At 38.7% G+C, this 20,733-nt stretch overlaps 1 protein-coding gene across 4 annotated transcripts in view; it reads right to left on the reverse strand.

Moving 5' to 3' along the window:
• Positions 1-1,975: 1,975 nt before the first annotated feature.
• The window catches only part of LOC124131276 (neogenin-like), a 162,572-nt gene continuing 143,814 nt past the window's right edge, over positions 1,976-20,733 (reverse strand). For 2 of the 4 annotated variants that reach the window (XM_046494434.2, XM_046494433.2), the window contains exons 17-24: positions 19,699-19,893; positions 17,667-17,832; positions 16,330-16,568; positions 15,436-15,552; positions 14,215-14,382; positions 9,659-9,841; positions 6,455-6,612; positions 1,976-5,312 (exon numbers count right to left, since the gene is read on the reverse strand). In XM_046494434.2, coding sequence (XP_046350390.1) covers positions 5,214-5,312; positions 6,455-6,612; positions 9,659-9,841; positions 14,215-14,382; positions 15,436-15,552; positions 16,330-16,568; positions 17,667-17,832; positions 19,699-19,893 — 1,325 coding nt within the window. In that variant the 3' untranslated portion in view covers positions 1,976-5,213. Of the gene's footprint in view, positions 5,313-6,454; positions 6,613-9,658; positions 9,842-12,706; positions 12,797-14,214; positions 14,383-15,435; positions 15,553-16,329; positions 16,569-17,666; positions 17,833-19,698; positions 19,894-20,733 lie in introns of all 4 variants that reach the window. The other 2 variants (XM_046494435.2, XM_046494436.2) reach the window with 2 other exon arrangements.

Raw genomic sequence — 20,733 nt, forward strand, 5'->3', positions numbered from 1 at the left:
GACTGCCGTCATAAAGCTGGAATATTGCTGAGTGCGGCGTTAAACAACAAACAAACAAACAAAACTAATGGTTGTCATATACCCAGAGTATACCTTAGTGTAGCGTTTTTGAAATAAAAATGTAAATTACCACTTTCATGACACAAGAAGACACCAAGCAAATGTTCTGATATGTTTATTATTTCATTCTCCCAGTTGTTGCTGGCTGAGACTGATCTCTCCATGACCAGGTCACAGAGCGTACAAAAGCAGTTGAACACCACACCCAGAACCCAACCTCGGGTTGCCATGACAACCGAGGCAGAGGCCAGGTAGGAGAGAGTGATGATGACATGATGATATATTGATGCTGAGCCTCAAGCATGATCCTGTCCAAACATTTATAGACCTTACAAAAGTTTTAATGGTATGAGAGGGATCTCTACAATATATTTAAGAACCTTCAAAAAATATCTTAATGCCCTCAACTGAATCTCTCTAAACATTTATGAACATAAAAAAGATTGGATCCCAAAACAGAATTTTAAAAAATCATAACCTTTTTAACATTAAACGAGGAGGCTTGAATTAAATTATTATTAATTTCCTAGCCCTATGACTATTTATGTTTTAGTGATTGGAAGATGAAATGTACAGTTATTTTACTGGTGGTTACATACTATTTTTTGTGGTGTTATTCCCTGATTAATTAATTTATTAATGGATAAAAGTAAGTTAAATTTTGATCCATGTATTACTGGGTAGAGAATTTACAAGTTCCATATAGTCTTAAAATCCTTATAGGTAATTAAAGCAATACCATTAATCAAATACCATTAATAATACCATAAAACCAACCGAACAAATTATGAAAACGAACAAATGTATCAAAATTAGAATCACGGACATCAAAATTTAAACATAATATTTGAAAACTTTGTATATTCCATACTTAATCAGATTTCATACAAACATATTGTGAATTCTTAATTATGATTATGAAATGGAACGATAACAAAATGTATCTGCAGTAGGATCAGTTGTAATTAAGATTTTTTAAAATTCATTTAAGGGACTGACCACTTCCTGTTTGAAAAGATATCTGCAAAATACAGCAAAAAAATCATTTTGACACAGGTATTATAACAACATGATATTGTTATACGAAAAAAAATACGAAAATGTTTTTTAGGTGCCCCTTGCAGAGAGGACAAGAAATGACCCATCTCCAGCAGCGCAAGTGTGATAGCTGAGGCTCAGCCAGCAGGAAGAGGATGAATTCGTGCCCACACAAAAAGTTAGCAAAAGTACATAGTACACAAAGTCAACTCAGAAGCATTGGTTTGTAACTTGTATAAAAATTACAAGTTCATAAACATGTACAAATTTTATCATAATAAATTATTGGTCGCTCATGCACATGCACAGGCTGCTAAGGCGTCAGGGTCACTGAAAATAATGATTACTTTGAACATCGGGCTCACTAATGCTTTTTTGTGACTTATTGAAACATTTCATTGTAAGGCCATATAAAAAACATGTTTGTAATCACCCCCCCCCTCATGCTAAAATGTACGCCAACCCTAATTTCTGCTTGATATCTGGTTATGTATATTCCATGTTCCAATCCTACTTTTCATTGTATCAAAATGGTAGGAGTTATGTCCCTTGAAGAGTTTCATCAAACTGCTGAAAGTCTGGAGGTTTTCAAAAGTTGTAAGACAAAAATTTCAAGAAAAATGTAATGCGAGTCAATTCACTAACAATGACACAACCTTATGTTCAATTATTAATTCTGAAAATTCTTCATTGTTTCATTAAAGTCATTTCTTGAGCTTTACAGTTTCTAGGACTTTTCTTTTGTTTCCCCCTCATAAATCCCTGACACAACAGATCCCACATGCAACAATAAACAGTGCCGTAGCCAGCTGGGGGGTCAGGGGGGACAATTCCCCCCCCCCCCCCCCCCCCCCCCTTGATTTTTTATAGAAAACAGTTTTATTTGAATGAAGTTGGGGACAAGTGATACTTGTACAAATATTTGCCCCCCCTGTCAAAAAAAGTTAACTACGGCCTTGATATACCAAGGTCATTCTCACCAAATAAATTTTGTTTCACTTTCATATAGGGCAAGAAGGTTATTCTGGGTTTTTTGCATGCATATAACAAAATATGCATTTGATTGCACTACTTAATCAAATGTTTCATGTTCACCCTCACAATACATAAGTTGTTTCTATGGAAACCAGTGGCAGAAATGTACAATTTCTTCTCGAAACTGCTGTCATAGTTAAGGCGCAGCCTATCAAAACAACTAAATTATCTCAGCAACAGACAAAATTCCTGTCAAGACTCTTCAAAGAGAAAATATTTCACCCAACACGAAGAATGAGATACCATACAATGCAATTTCTTTTCATATCAATATTTAAATCTGAAAAGTGTTGAGATGAAACACTGTCAATCGTTTTTTCCAACAGTTCAGATTCTTAAGGGTTGAAACTTCATGAACATCGGAAAAAAGTATGGTTGATGTCAAATAAATAGATGCTTCTTTGGTCAAGAACAGTTCAACACTTTAAAGTACTGCCAGACAGTCGGAGACGGAAGTTGCCCATCGTTGACCATCATGTACTGAGTTGCAACAGAATAATTAAACATAAGAACACTGCATGGTGATTTCGAAACATTTTCAAAGAGCCTTCAAAGCTATTAAGTCTCTTTCTATGTATACACAATTCACATTTCTTTCTAAAATTATTCAACATTATTTTCTGTACATTATATTCAAAATAAAACTTTCAAATACAGTTTCATGCTTAATCAACACTAGAGAAAAATGTATATGTTTGAGGTAATTTTCACTTTGTTCATATGGCATAAATAATAGATTAATACGAGGGGTAAAAGATGATGACAATGAATTGCAGTCATAAAAATGTAATAAAAACTATTTGAAAAAATCACAATAATTATTTGTTGACCTTGTAAAAATACAAAGGTATCAATGCAACTAAAACCGCATAGTAATTTTGACCATTAGTACAAAGTATATGAATATTCACACTTTGCATCTTAAAATAATCACTTTCCAAATACTGTATTCGACGTAATAAGCGCCCTGCTCTAATAAAGGCCCACGACGAAATTTGCTAATATATTGGCAAGTGAACAATCCCAATCAGCACCCCTTCAAATTGATCAACGTATACAAGACTTATTCATTCATGTATTATACACACTTGTGTGTTATATGCACTCTTAATTATGGGATATTAAATTCAGGAAATATATATTTGTTGTGTATAATACGCACAGACTTTCCTTTGTATCATTAAGGCTGTCAGCATAAACAACAACATTTATGATCTTTCAGCTCTTTTTTTCCCACCAAAATTATATTCTAATACAAGCCCCATATTTCTAATTTTGAGAGTGCCCTGGGCGCTTATTCAGTCGAATGCAGAACTTGCATAAACAACAACAAAATGGACTTTAAAGTGAAGACAACAATGATATCAGCACAGCAACTATTTCTGCTACAGGCAGGCTTCATGGTCATGTAGCTTTAAATGTTCAATACACATAGAGAACCTTATGTACAAGTCATGATGCAGGAAAGCAATTTCATACAAAATGGGTGTGCCTTACGTACTTTGGCATTGGACAAAACACAAGGGCTGTGGTGGAAGATCGTTAGTCAACTATAAGTAAACACAAGCTGACAAATATTTATTTGGTTTTGGCCCTCTACTTCTAGATATTGATACAAAGGTGAAGGGTGCTTCATCTTAACAGCGGAGCGGTCCAGAGGGAGGCTCGTGACTTATTCAGGTCGGTTCAAACGGACGCTGGGTCTTACTTGTCAGGTCAAAATGTCTTTTTTTGAGAACTTTGTATTTTGACCCCGTTATTCTTTTTCTATAAAACTTGATATTTGGGGTTGAAATCAATTTGTCATACTTCAGCTTCAAGTAAGTCAATGGTTCAATTACCTAATTATTGTGGGATGTAAATACCTGTCCACCCTCAATAATAATGTTCTGATCCAGTATGCATAATGAACCTCATGAATATTCATGTTCCAACCCTTGAACGGCTTCGCTGTTGTACCGACCTATGTTTGGAATATCTCTGTCCAAGCTATTGACAACCATATTTCTTTAAAGTGTTCGAGTTGTCATAACATTGCGTAGTTTGTTCATTTATATCTAAAAATTCTCCAATTACATATTTAAAGCACTAAACCTTTTTTCCTGGATAAATTCTCCATTTTATGATTATTTCAATAGTGTCTTTTTTGCGAAAAAAAATATTTCTTGCCTACAATAGTACTTTCCTTCAAACTTTGGCGATATATTATTATTTCGCTAATTCAAAATGAGGGAAATATGACTTTAGTCCCTAATAGGCCAACCCAATTAAAGTTCTTGTTCAAACAGTTAGAATATAATACCTTAGAACACATGTATCTAGAAAAGCACATATTCCCGTGGATATATTTTTTACTTTATTGAGAAACTCAAACATTCCAAAGAAATATGGTATTTTTCATGACTTGAAAGAAATTCAGCAGTTGATCATATATTGCTCAGCTAGTTGGCCAGCACTTCTAAAACATGTACAAAGTGTTTGTTCATAAGGCAGTTGCTGTTGTTCCAAGTCTTCAACTGACAGACATTCTGGGTAGTTGTGACACAAATAGCACCACTGTCTTCTCTCAGAATTATCTCCCTTTGCTAATACTGCAGACGTGACATTTTCCACTACAGCTTGACAGAACTTCACAACCAAACAGGCAGCGACACGACAATGGAAATGTGTTACAAAGCAAAGGGAGATAACTGGATCAACTACGTCAGAAAATCGGCCAATAATCTTTGCTTGTGAATGTAATCCCTTTGCTGTGAAAAGTCAACTTCAAACCTCACTGTATTAGTGTTCCATTCCCACACAGTCCACACGCAGAAATCTTTTCTTGAGCCCTTCAGCAGAAATGACTTATGAAATTTTGAAGAAATATCTTCGTCTCTGCTCTGGAGTCCATATCGTATAACAAGTTGTCCGGCGAGTAGTACACGTATGCCGTGTACTATAAATGCTGTCGTCATAGTAACCTGACTACACATCCAATAGAAAGCCACTGCTGGGGCTGTGTCCTCTCACAGTAGTATTGTCATATAAATACATATATATAACAATATCAACACGCTCTAGTGGCCCACCCATCGTTGTTAGCATTCAAACTCCTGTTGTGTAATGGCATTCAGATCTTTCATCAGGCCTTCCAAGTTTGCCATCTCCGCCGTCAGCTCCTCCGTACTCAGAGATTTCTGGAAGAGAAGACATGAGTTAACAAAACACTTCAGTCTCATTAAATAGAAAGGCACACCGATGTTCAATTCCCCACGTGGGTACAATGTGTGAAGCCTATTTCTGGTCTCCGCTGATATTGCTGGAATACTGCTAAAAGTGGCTTCAAACCATTCTCTCTCTCTCTCTCTCTCTCTCTTTCTGCCAACCTTTTCAGTTTTTAAACAGAAATAACCAGTGTCTTGAGAGTAAAAGTTCAGCTAACAAGCTCCTTTGGTAGAGAAAAATGTGTTGTCACTTTATTATGTGTCATGCATAGCATAGCATGCACAGCATTGTGTTGCAATTTCATTGTAGCAGTTTCTCGTCAGACATATTGTCTGATCTTATCCACGTGCTATCTTCTTTGGATGCTAGTTTTGGATGACTAAATAAGATATTTTACTCCGATACCCCAACCCCCCACACACCCATACAAGATTGTGTCTGGAACTTTCTATTTAGACAATATGCATTGAAGATTCTTGGTATGAGTCAGAGAGCATTCAGACAAACATACTTGATTTCTGTATCTTTGAAAATGAATTTAAACATCCAATTCTGAATGTAACTAATAAAAGGCCTTGTTATAATGTTATTCAAGATATTGGATATTTAGTGCCAACCAACTGCACCCAATTAATATAACTTATACCTTGATTATTTTAAGAAAGACATCATAAGAAAAAAAAGATTATTACCCATGTGTTAATGAGATAGTCTAGAAAGTCTTTCATAACACAATTCATATCTCTTCTCTAAACAGTTTCATTTTCAATAGAGCTGGCTAGACTTGCTTTGTTATAATCTAGATTGGTTTGGGTTTAACACCGCTTTTAGTATTCCAGTTATTTCACGGCATGTCAGCTTAAAGTGGAGGAAAGCCCGAATTGATGCAGGTCTCAGACGTTTACCACTCTGGTGAAACCTGTTTGGGTTGAAACAACATAATTAGGAATAATAAATTTGTTGTTATCATTCACCTCAGTTCTCCTACAAACATACTTGATTTCTGTATCGTTGAAAATGAATTTAAACATCCAATTCTGAATGTAACTAATAAAAGACCTTGTTATAATGTTATTCTAGATATTGGATATTTAGTTCTCCTCAGTTCTCCTACCTCCATGCCATTGTCTTCTTTTCCCGATTTCCCCGCTTTGAGCGTCACGTCCGGTGCTTTGGAGGTGATCAGTGGGAGAGGTGACCGAGACTTGATGGGTCCGGTCGTGATAGGCGGAGTGGGCTTCTTGTAAGGACTAAGGTTAGGCTGTGGTTTAACTGTAAGGAAATACACCTCGGTTATGATTCCTTCAAGAATTGTCTTATAGTAAGGCTAAACATTCTTGTTTCTAAGGCACTGTACACTACAAATCAGAAACATACCGTATTCGACTTAATAAGCACCCCGTTCTAATAAGCGCCCACTGCGATATTGGCAAGTGAACAATCCCAATTAGCCCCCTTTCCGATTGATCAATGTACACAAGACTTATTTATTCGTGAATAATATGCACTCGTGTGTTATATGCACCCTTAATTATGGGCAATTAAATTCTGGAAATATATATCTGTCATATATAAACATTTCAGGGTGTCAGCATAAACCAAGAAATTTACGATCTTTCAACTGTTATTTTCACCAAAATAATATTCTAATAAGAGCCCCCTATTTCTAGTTTTGAGAGCGCCCTAGGCGCTTATTACGTCAGGATGGTAAATTAAAAAATGTCTTTTGATAAAAGCATATTATTCTACATTAAGCAACATGGCCCCTTTCCACAAAGCTATCTTATCTACTAATTTGGTAGGTCTATGTTAAAATATGGGAGTGATGATGGTATTAGCGATAAGGCCAGACGCTTTTTGAAAACTTGATTGACTAATCCATGACTCCCAAACATTGAAATGTACAACAAATAAAATAATGAAAAGCAGGTTTTTTTATTCCACCTACAAAAAGATGAATAAAATGTTAAAAAACAAACTCATTTACTGTAGCCATCATTACAAATGAAATATCAAAAATACTATGATTAAAACCTGTTGAAAATTTATCAGAAACCAATGAAACCAAAAGAAATCAAAACCAATTTTGAAATGGAATTCTGTTTTAGTTTTTTTTAGGCTACAAATGTGTAACCCCACCCCAAGATTTTTGGTTTGGTTTGTTGTTTTATGCCGCACGCAGCTATATTCCAGCTAAATGACCGCGGTCTGTAAATAATCGAGTCTGGACCCGACAATCCAGTGATTGACATCATGAACATTGATCCAAGCAATTGGGATTGATGACATGCATCAACCAAGTCAGCGAGTCTGACCACTTGATCCTGTTAGTCGCCTCTTACGACAAGCATAGTCGCCTTTTACAGCAAGAATGGGTTGCTGAAGACCTATTCTACCCCGGATCTTCACGGGTCCCCCACCCACAAAAGTCTGTCTGAAGATCAGTTTGTGGAAAAAGACCCTGGTGTTTTCACTCTAACAACCGACAAAGGGAGTGAGTGAATGAGAGAGTGAGTTTGGTTTTACGCCGCTTTTAGCAATATTCCAGCAATATCACGGCGGGGGACACCAGAAATGGGCTTCACGCATTGTACCAAGGTCGGGAATTGAACCCGGGTCTTCGGCGTGAGACAAAGGGAGTGAGTGAATGTTGTTTTATGCATCAGTCCGCAATATTCCAGCCACGCCATGCCAGCTTGTAAAGGACCAGGAATATCAGTGACTAACAAAATGAGTAGAATATGCTTTGTTTGTTTTGTTTGTTTGTTGTTTAACACTGCACTCAGCAATATTCCAGCTATATGATGGCGGTCTGTAAATAATCCAGTCTGGACCAGATAATCCAGTGATTGACGTCATGAACATCAATCCACACAAGTGGGATCAATGACATGCATCAACCAAGTCAGCGAGCCTGACCACCCGATCCCGTAAGTCGCCTCTTACGACAAGCATAGTCACCCTTTACGGCAGGCATGGCTTGCTGACGACATATTCTACCCCGGATCTTCACGGGTCAGTTTATTTTGTAGCAAAATTGAAGACATCCAGTGATTGACATCAGGATCATTCATGGAATTGGGATACGATGACATGCATCAGCCAAGTCGGCGAGCCTGACCATCCCTTTAGTTGTCTCTTACGACAAGCACAGTCGCCTTTCAGGGCAAGCATGGATTGCTGAAGACTTACCCCGGATCTTCACGGGTCGTCAGTGACAGGAATAGTAAAGCATAGTCGCCTTTTGCGGCAAGCATGAGTTGCTAAATCTTGCCGGATTTTCACGGGGGACCACCATCAGACACAGTGATGTGCCATCAGCAAAGTCACTGAGCCTGACTGACACCCAATCCACATTTATATCCACTGCCAAAGTGATCGCAACAAGACAACTATCCTTAGTCTATGTTAAAGTATAGGAGAGATCTAGTCGGTCACAACCCTAAACGATGACAACCAAGAGTCGTTTTTCCATGTGCTTGAAAACCAAACTTCCAACCATTTTTTCCCAGCAAGTTATCTCTTTTTACATATGGCATATAAACATTCACACATAATTTGAACAAAATTTAATTGGCTTCATATTATGGACCTTGCAGAGAGAGTGAGAAAAAGGTTCTTGTTCTATCCTGGGGCCTTGGGAATTTTGAGTCACAAAATATTTTCGTCCACTGCTTCAATTACTTTCTTCAGAAGGAAGAGCAAAACAAATCTTTTTTCACAAACAGCTGTTTCAGCCATCCAGCAATTTCCGTGAAAAATGTTTTGTTTGGAGACCCAAAAAATTCATTCTGTCTCTGGAACCAATTATTTTTAAATAAATTGCAAGGGATAAACCCCCCAAAAATTAATAAGGCCACGCCCACAAACAGATTACAGTTTCTTGATTGGCTCATAATAGAATTAGCTTTCTGGAATGAGAAATAAATTGTAAGAGTTTCTGTGGCATTTGATTGGCTAACCGAGCAATTTGTTTACGTTTCCATAAACCAAAAAACATTATGCCATGCCAACGGACTCCTGTTTCCTGATCAGCTGATGATATTATGGAAAGTGCTTTGGTTGCCCTACTGCACCGAACGATGTCACTGATGTCGGATAGTTGTTTACTGCTTTTTCGTGTTGACAAAATAAACAGCCGCTGAAGATTATCTTTAACATATTTATTTACACGAATTGACCTGATTATGTTTTTGTGTTTTAAGTGTTCTAAAATTAACAACTTAAAAAAAAAAAAATCCCAGTCCCCACCCACATCAAATGGTCGGTGCTCTCGTTGCTTGGCAACCCTGGAAGCTGAGTGTTCATTGACTCCTACCTATGTGTCTGGGTGGGGTAGCTCCTGGGGAAGGGGGGCCAGGGAGAGCAAAACTCCGCAGCGGGTTGGGGGTGCGCCCCAGTGAAACCTTCAAGGCCTCTGACGAGACCACCCCACTTGTCGACTCAGCGAATGTGTTTGCTTGCTGATCATATTGGGTTGGTGATTCAGGTGAGATAGGGCCTGGAATTAAGCATGATCACAGTTATCTCCCTTTGTCACATGATCTTTTTCAAATTTTCAAATATTTTCCGATGATGTTTGATTTTAGGTCTTGAATTGATTTGTCTTTTCTTTTCATCAAAACACGAACTTGTTAGAAACAAAGACAAATTCACTCGACAGATTTTGGAAGACGAGACTGTTCTCATGCATTTGGCGACTCTGGAGAATGGAAGGGGCGGGCGAGAGATGTTATAACTGGTTGGATGAGTCAGTACGATGTAGGGGTCACATGCAAATGAGTGGGGTCAAAGCCTTGAAGCTATGATTATACATGTCTAGAACACTCAGCTACCACACCGGTGCTAACCCAATTCACCAACACTCAATCTCATTAAAATCAGATCTTATTTCTCACTGCTGCTAAACAAAGATCTGAGAACATCCCATTACGGGTCACGTGAGACTGAACTTTGACCGACCAATGGAATGACTGACAAGAAGTCGACATTAGCCAATCAGAAGGCAGCTTTCTCGTGCTTTACGGCACTAATATCAAATTGGCGACTACGCTTCGAAACATATTTTGACAAATTCTCAATTAAAATTTTGGAACCTGAACAAAAGAACATTCTGGAATGGCTAATATATGGTCTAGATTGTATGGATTCAGTCGTATAGACAGTAACTATCGTTCGGAATACCCCATGTTAAAGTTTTTGAGGTTGCATGATTAGAAATCACATTCCAACTATCACTTTGATTGGTCGGATGAAAGGTTGTTCTGACTTGACCCCTTATGGGATGTCCTCAGATCTTTGTTCAGCAGTAGCGAGTACTAAGATCAGATTTTAATGACATTGCACCGACACTCAACAGACACAAGGGTCACGTGACTTGTGACAGACACGACTGAACACATGGAGACATTGAACGTCACTTCGGGACAAAGTTAATCACTTCTCACACAAGTCTACAGCACAATACTCAACCTTGGAACATGAAACTGCGGCGTTTCAATCATCGTCAAAACTTCACGGTCTGTATACCCCACATCCCTCGATCAACCAAGAATACATGGTCGCTTTGCAGTGTAGTAATGATGTGCATCTATTTTTAGTAAACATATACTGGTATTAGGCCGTTCTTAACTCATGGAAGGTCAATAGAGCCTTTTAAAGTAACCCCTTTGCACAGAGCCATATGGCTTTATGTGTTAAGATTTACCCATCCGCAATATTTCAGCCATATCGTCACCTCACAAGGCTATACGACCTGTGAAGATTCGGGGTAGAATAGATCTTCTGCAACCCATGCTTGCCGTAAAAGGAGACTATGCTTGTCGTAAGAGGCGACTAACGGGATCGGGTGGTCAGGCTCGCTTGGTTGAAGCATGTCATCGATCCCAATTGCATGGATTGATGCTCATGATATCAATCACTGGATTGTCTGGTCCAGACTCGATTATTTACAGACCGCCGTCATATAGCTGGAATATTGCTGAGTGAGGCGTCAAACAACAAACAAACAAACTTGGATATATCGTGACTTCACAAGACACAATGTACACATTCTGCCAAGCAAGAAATATTTCCGATTGTGCAACCTGAGGCGAGTGATGACCCGACTGAGCACTCGCTGGCTTCCATCTCGCTGGACTCGGCCCTTGTTTGATTGGTTGGTTAAAATAGCGACAGATCGAGTGATGGTGGAATATACAAACCCGTGAAGTATTCGCGATGTGTGTCTCAGAGAGTATTAGTATCAATCCCTGGACTTACCTGTCAAGCACATTAACATGGATGTGAGGAGTGTGTAAAGTGTGGTATCGATAGATAATGCATAATCTTAACATTGCCAGCAGGTATTTGCTCAAGACACATAGGCTGCTTAAGAAAATTGTTTTGACCCCTGTAAACCATATTTCACTTGTCCTCTGAGTTTGTAGCTCGTCCTGTTTGAGCAGGACAAATATGTTAGCAATGTTTGCTTTACCTGCCAGTTTTATTCATTTTATTTTGTTTGTTTGTTTGTTTGTGGTTTAACGCCACACTCAGCAATATTCCAGCTATATGATGGCAGTCTGTAAATAATCCAGTCTGGACCAGACAATTCAGTGATTGATATCATGATTGACGTCATGAACATCAATCCACACAAGTGGGATCAATGACATGCATCAACCAAGTCAGCGAGCCTGACCACCCGATCCCGTAAGTCGCCTCTTACGACAAGCATAGTCGCCCTTTACGGCAGGCATGGGTTGCAGACGACATATTCTACCCCGCATCTTCACGGGTCAGTTTATTTTGTAGCAAAATTGAAGTATTGAGACCTGGATTTACACTTGTCCACAGTACAGAGTAGGAGTGCCAGGCTAGCAAACTTGTGTGACTTTCGAAGGATGCATAGGTCACAATAGAATATTTTTCTTTCAACAAGTAAATGTCACTCATAAATCAAGAAACTTTGGGGGTAGAGATGTCTGCAGTACATCTGATTGGCTAAAGCTAAAAAAATCTATTCACAAACTGTTCAGAATACATCCAGAGTATGAAAAATGGAAAATACATTTCAAATTGGTGTGTGAGAGAAACAATAGGGATATACAAACCTTAGGTGTGCATGTTCATGCAATAATCAGGTATCAAATAAATTAAAAGTGTAAGATGGTGAGTGTACTATACGTGTATCAATACTCTCAAAACCTGAGCAGATTATTCATTATGTGGTTAAATGTAAGATGCATTTAAGTGCCCACTGTGCTGGAACAGTGAATTCCAACAATTTCTGCAAAATTTCCAAAATTTTCTGCAGAATTCTGCAGAAAGCGCCGGAAATCATGATCTCTGCTGTTATGAGAAGAAGTAAAGAAGGAATACATGCCATAGCCTATTCTACTGGCGTAGGAGTCTTCAAACACGTCAGGGGGATAGCCCACACAATCGTCTTCGCTCAATGATGACATGGCTTTTGCTGACGAGGAAAACAAACAAATCATGCCACAAACACAGCACGCACACACGCTAGAAAAATACTAATTAATTTTTAATAGTAAGGGAAAAAGTTACACTGCCTAATTTTATTATCCTTTATCAGAGTAGCCAAAGTGATCGCATAGATCTCATGAATTTTCCAGATTCATCTCATACTTTCATTTTCTAAACAAATTATTTGAAGTAAAATAGACCTCTAATCACTATTGCAATTTATTACTATTTTGAATCAATATATTCCTAATAAAGAGGAATACCGGTATTTAACAGCCTCTAACATATGAAGTTCAAGAACCTTATTCAACCATCAATATTAGTTCCTTAATCAGAATGTATTTTCGTGATGATATTTGTTTCCTTTGACCATTCCAACTATTATTTAATCTTGAAGAACTTAATTTCCAATATTTCAGATGAATATAAGAGAAAAACAATTCTTTTAATGAAAATATAAATTTTCATCACATTTCATGATACTGGTAAACTACTAAATTTTTTATTTCTTTTTGAAACAACATTTTATAATTCAATATAAAAATCAACCCTATACTTAACAGAATTTCTCAAAAGTTTACCAGGTATGCATTTTTTTTTATTCTTTCTTTTAAATCTAGAGTTAGTGAGGGACACCATCAAGTTCAGCAACCAGTTAATGACCATCTTCATTTATCCAGGGTATCATATCTCCATCCTATCATGACAAATACCCGGGACCCATGCACATCCACAGTTTCATTTCAAAACAGCATGACGCTAAAAATAGCCATCCAATCAAATTCTTCTCATGAGCAAGAGAATGTCTGTGCGATGTTAGTGATGAAGAGATGGAGATTGTGACGTCACTTCTGAAACGAAGCTGTGGTGGCAAATGGGTCCAGGGTATTTATCCCAATAGGCTGGAGATATAATACCCTGGCAACAAGAAGATGGTTAATGCCTCAACAAACGTTACTCAAAAGCTGGGTGATGTCATGCAGGATACACTGAATGGAAAACCATTGTCTGTGGACCACAACAAACCATTTCATATTTTACCAATTTTCTGCTCATGAGCATTTAAAAGCAATATCGTAATCCAAAATGGAAAGCAATTATTTGTTACAGTCCGTTACGAGGAGGTGCAAAATTTGTAAAATTGAAACAAGCAAATGTTAAGTGAGAAATGTGTTAGAATCAGAGGATGCTTTTAAAGTCAGTAAATTGAAGAGTGATTTTAATAAAGAAACATGTTGCCAAAATAACGAAGAAATTAAATAAAAATGACTTTAATATTATTGAAGGACATGACAAACTTGAATCAGATTAAAAATAAGTTCTCAACTTGAAAAATTGAAATAAAACATTGAAAAATATAATTTCAAGAAAAACGTTCCACAGAAATTTAACTATGATACTCACTTGAGCTTGACTGAGGTATATCTCCGGCGTTGACGCGGGGCGTTGAAGTGTACTGAGTGTTGTACTGGGTTCGAGGGTACACAGGTCGCATGGGATGACCTCCGACGTCTCGCGGGTCAATCATTTGGGTAATGTGACCATTTGGTAATGCTGTTACTGTGGCAACCGCTGCAAGCAAAATGGAAGGATGTAAGCATTTGTGAAACTTCGTTTAAAAAAAACTTTAAATGAGGTACCAAAGATTACCTCGAGGATATATTTTGTTTGTTTGTTTGTTGTTTAATGCCGCATTCAGCAATATTTCAGCTATATGATGGCGGTCTGTAAATAATCAAATCTGGACAAGACAAACCAGTGATTGACATCATGAGCGACAATCGATGATGTCACGGTATGAAAACATGCTATCAGCAAAGTCCCCAATCCTGACCACCTGGTCCATTACATTGCCTCTTACAACCAGCACAGGTTGCTAGGGAACAAAACTATCCCAGAATTCCCACTGTCTCCCCATCTTAAGACCAGCATAGGTTGCTAGGATACAAAACTATCCCAGAATCCCCACTGTCTCCCCATCTTAAGACCAGCATAGGTTGCTAGAGAACAGAACTAACCCAGAATCCCGACTGTCTCCCCATCTTAAGACCAGCATAGGTTGCTAGAGAACAGAAGTAACCCAGAATCCCGACTGTCTCCCCATCTTAAGACCAGCATAGGTTGCTAGAGAACAGAACTAACCCAGAATCCCGACTGTCTCCCGATCTTACGACCAGCATAAGCTGCTAGGGAACAGAACTAACCCAGAATCCCCACTGTCTCCCCATCTTACAACCAGCATAGGTTGCTAGGGAACAAAACTAACTCAGAATCCCCACTGTCTCCCCATCTTAATAAACTAATTGCTGGGGACCAGGGTCTCCCCCGGGTCCCACAGCCGCTGAGAGCCATAAAGTGACTGTGCCTATTACTCTAAACTCAACAGTGCAAATGTAAAATATATTGTATTTTGCTACTGTGAAATACACAGATTTAGTCAAAGTCACCAAAATAAATTTACCATAATTTGCAATGAAAAATGAATATTTCCTTTCATGCTTAAACAATACAATTTCATTTGAAATAAACATAAAGATGTTTGCTCGGTGGAGTAGTGGGAATTTGTGGGAATAGTGGGAATTTGTGAACAGACAAATCTTTCCTGTGACGATGACGAAGACCTACGTTCTTTCTGTAGAGGCTGTGCATCCACTGGGATGGTGATGGGTTTCGGACGGACGATGCTCCTCTGATGTGCCGGTTGGTATCTTTCTTCCCCACTCGAGGGGTACCCACTCTCTCCTGTAGGAGACAAATATCACCGTAAGAACAAACATATACCCACTCTCTCCTGTAGGAGACAAATATCACCGTTAGAACAAACCTATACCCACTCTCTCCTGTAGGAGGCAAATATCACCATTAACACAAACCTATACCCACTCTCTCCTGTAGGAGGCAAATATCACCGTTAACACAAACCTATACCCACTCTCTCCTGTAGGAGACAAATATCACCATAAACACAAACCTATACCCACTCTCTCCTGTAGGAGACAAATATCACTGTTAACACAAACCTATACCCACTCTCTACTGTAGGAGGCAAATATCACCGTTAACACAAACCTATACCCACTCTCTACTGTAGGAGACAAATATCACTGTTAACACAAACCTATACCCACTCTCTCCTGTAGGAGACAAATATCACCATTAACACAAACCTATACCCACTCTCTACTGTAGGAGACAAATATCACCGTCAACACAAACCTATACCCACTCTCTCCTGTAGGAGACAAATATCACCTTTGGAACAAACCTATACCCATTCTCTACTGTAGGAGACAAATATCCCCATCAGAACAAACATATAGCCACTCTCTCCTGTAGGAGACAAATATCACAGTCAGAACAAACATATACCCACTCTCTCTTGTAGGAGACAAATATCAAGCCGGCATATTTACAAGCTAATGTATTCACAAGCTGGCATATTCACAAGCTGGTGTATTCACAAGCTGATGTATTCACAAGCATGCTGTATTCACAAGCTGGCATATTCCAAAAACTGACCAACAAAAGAGTTTCTCCGTTTGTCCATGATGTCCAGCCCTGGAGGGAACTCGTCCAGCCGGTCAGAGGAGCCTCGCGATGACCGACGTAGCGTGCTGGTGGCGACGGACATGTTGGACTCGCTGCGCTGGGACTTGTCCATCTTGCCCATCTCCATGTGGTTGGGTTGATGGATCCACAGGTCTGGGGGCTTCACATCCTTGGGCATCCCCTTCAGGGGCTTGTTTGGGGACTTGTAGCTGGGAAATCACATTTGTGGTTAGTGAGTGGGGGTGACGGCGCTTTGAACCGAATTCCAGTCATATCTCGACGTGTCAGCTTGATGTTGGAGGATAGTTATGACTGAGTGAATGAGTATGGTTTTACGCTGCTTTTAGCAATATTCCAGCAATATCACGGCGGGGGACACCAGAAATTGGATTCACACATTGTACCCATGTTGGGAATTGAACTCGGGCCTTCAGCGTGATGAGCGAACGCTTTAACCACTAGGCTACCCGACCGCCCCCTGATAGTTATGACATTAGATGAATGAAACTTAGTGATTGCAGTGGTAGAAACCAACATTTTTAGTCCACTCGTCCTTATAATGATAACATATGGCAAACCCCCTATAAACGGCAAATTTCTACTTGTCCTTACGATACCTAAATTATTGGGCAGTTTGGCAGTTGGTAAACAAGACTAGCATCAATTTCTAACAATGGATTGTCAACTATTAATGTTGGTTTTGTTGTAAAGTCATTTGAGTTGGGTTTGAAATAGAATTTTCTTTCAATTAGAACTTTAAAATATTCCAAAACAATTCTCGGAAAGGTGGAGACAATTCTTTACGTGACCCACGACACATTACTTTTCACAACATCAATTATGACCCCTTAAACATGAGGATATTTATCAAATCATTTTCATGAACAAGAATTAAAAGAAAAAATGCCAACTCTCCCCTAGAATATCAAATCATTGGCCCTCTATACATTCGTGCTTTTGTGAAAGTTCCAGTTTCATTAGAACATTGAGTGAGTGAGTGAGTTGGGGTTAGCGCCGCTTTTAACAGTATTCCAGTCATATCACGGCATGTCCGCTTAATGTGGGAGGAAAGCCTAAAGTGATGCAGATGTTTACCACTTGGGTGAAACCCACGAGCACGGGTATGGTGCTGACAAACCTAGAAACATAATCGGGGCGAACCGGGATTCGAACCCACAATCATAGGTTTCTGGCATGCTCAAGGGACGCAACTCTGCACAGCGAATTGCGGTGCCTTTGACGACTGGGCCACCCCTGCCCCAAGAACATTGAGGAAGAATGTTGCTGTGGACAAATTGTCCTCCTACCTTCTTATATCCTGGCGCTGAGCGTCACGCTTCTTGCACAGCAGAACACCAACCACGATGATGACGATGCAAAATATTATTCCCACGGCAACCGCAATGATGATGATGATGATGTTCATGGACAGGCCACCCTGTTCGTCGGAATCCGTCATCGCTGCTCTGTCCACTGGGCATACACAAGACAAAACCATAACATTGTGGGACTTTCACTGGGGATACACTAGACAAAACCATAACATTGTGGGACTTTCACTCGGGATACACAAGACAAAACCATAACATTGTGGGACTTTCACTGGGGATACACTAGACAAAACCATAACATTGTGGGACTTTCACTCGGGATACACTAGACAAAACCATAACATTGTGGGACTTTCACTCGGGATACAGTAGACAAAACCATAACATTGTGGGACTTTCACTCGGGATACACAAGACAAAACCATAACATTTTGGGACTTTCACTTGGGATACACTAGACAAAACCATAACATTGTGGGACTTTCACTCGGGATACACTAGACAAAACCATAACATTGTGGGACTTTCACTCGGGATACACAAGACAAAACCATAACATTGTGGGACTATCACTGGGCATACACTAGACAAAACCATAACATTGTGAGACTTTCACTGGGGATACACAAGACAAAACCATAACATTGTAGGGACTTTCACTGAGGATACACTAGACAAAACCATAACATTGTGGGACTTTCACTGAGGATACACTAGACAAAACCATAACATTGTGGGACTTTCACTGGGGATACACAAGCCAAAACCATAACATTTTGGGACTTACACTGGGGATACACAAGACAAAACCATAACATTGTGGGACTTTCACTCGGGATACACAAGACAAAACCATAACATTGTGGGACTTTCACTGGGGATACACTAGACAAAACCATAACATTGTGGGACTTTCACTCGGGATACACAAGACAAAACCATAACATTGTGGGACTTTCACTGGGGATACACTAGACAAAACCATAACATTGTGGGACTTTCACTCGGGATACACAAGACAAAACCATAACATTGTGGGACTTTCACTGGGGATACACAAGACAAAACCATAACATTGTGGGACTTTCACTGGGGATACACTAGACAAAACCATAACATTGTGGGACTTTCACTCGGGATACACTAGACAAAACCATAACATTGTGGGACTTTCACTCGGGATACACAAGACAAAACCATAACATTGTGGGACTTTAACTTTCACTGATATCCTGTTTTGGGGAACAGTTTGCTGTTAAAAAATAGAAAAATTACACGCCCACGCCCACTGCCCCCCCCACTCCCAACCTGATTATCAAATAGTAGGCTCCACTGGCTGTGAATTTCTTTCCCCTTTTCAATATTCCACAAACAAATCTTCCTAGCAGCCAAAGGGAATTTCCTATGATTTTCAAAGTTGTTCAAAATACATGTATAACAAATTCCTTCTATCTTTAAAACTTCTTTGCACAAAATATGTCTGTGGAACTAATGCAAAGAATTACCCAAATGATTTCAACAGACACAAACATGATTTCAACAGATGCAGTTCATGATCGCAATGGACATGATTCATGATTTCAACAGATACAATTCATTATTTCAACGGACACAATTCATGATTTCAACAGACACAATTCATGATTTCAACAGACACAATTCATGATTTTTAACAGACACAATTCATGATTTCAACACACAATTCATGATTTCAACAGACACAATTCATGATTTCAATGTATGATTCATGATTCCAACAGTGATATTCATGATTTCAGTGTATGATTCATAATTTCATTTCAACAGACACAATTCATGATTTCAATGTATGATTCATAATTTCAATAGACATGATTCATGATTTCAAATAACACAATTGAGGATTTCAATGTATGAGTCATAATTTCAACAGACATTTCATGATTTCAACAGACACATGTGATGACAAACAGACACAATTCATGATTTCAACGGACAAAGTTCCTCAGTAAACCAGCCAATAACTCACTTTTTGGTGTTTTGTAGATCTTGGTTTCCGACATTGGTCCATAGCCTTTCCGATTCCGAGCTTGAACCTTGAAATAGTAGGTCGTGTCCGGGGTGAGATCACTGATCACAGTAGACAACCGATCTCCGACCACGCCCTCCAACACCCAGTCTCTGTCGGCCTGGTTGGAGTCCGTTGTGTAAAATATCAAGTACCCTGAAACAAATAACAAAATTGAAATTGTGAAAATTTAAATTTATATTATATTTTTACATACTAACCTGAAAAATATGATAAGAATTTATGTTTTGCAAGTAATTTTCATCTTCACAAGACGAATCATGTCAAACAAAAGCATTTCAGTCACTTCTTAATTTGTATAAAAATAAATATAATTTAATTTTTTTTTTTTTTTTTTTTTCATTACCTGTGCCATAACGATGGTGACCTTACACTAAAGTAGGGCTGGGACGATACACCAACTGTGCGACCCGATATGTATCATGATACCTTGCTCACGATCCGATATGTATCACGATACTTGCTCTTATGTGGTGCGTAAACCATCTTTTTCAGAGACAGGCTATTCAAATACCTGGCACACTGATGATTTACAGCTGGCAGTGTCAAGTATGGCACAATGGATGAAAATATTTACGTTTTCACTGCTAATTTTCACTACTAATTTTCACTACTAATTAGTGTTTGGTGTTACAGTTATAAAAGTAAACATTTAAGGTAAGAAACTTTTCACTTAGTGTGCGACTGTGATTGATACTTGTATCGAGAATTAAAAAACCCGATCCACCGATGCATCAGTGTATCGTCCCACGACTACACAAAAGTGGTCAATATTTAAGATTGCTGTAACCCTTCAGGTTCCTTGTGAACTTAAACCAATGGAACTTTAAAGCAAATGTTGTAATGAGCAAACTGTTTCGTAACAGTGGGCATCTCAGTTGTAAATACTATTTTCTTGAAAACAAAAAATATTGGATTTAGTCCTTACTGCCAAAACAGATGATTACTAGTATGGAACATCATGGTGACAAAAAT

Source organism: Haliotis rufescens, unplaced genomic scaffold (genome assembly GCF_023055435.1).
Source record: "Haliotis rufescens isolate VD_foot unplaced genomic scaffold, xgHalRufe1.0.p SCAF_14, whole genome shotgun sequence".
In the NCBI taxonomy this organism is placed as follows: domain Eukaryota; kingdom Metazoa; phylum Mollusca; class Gastropoda; order Lepetellida; family Haliotidae; genus Haliotis; species Haliotis rufescens.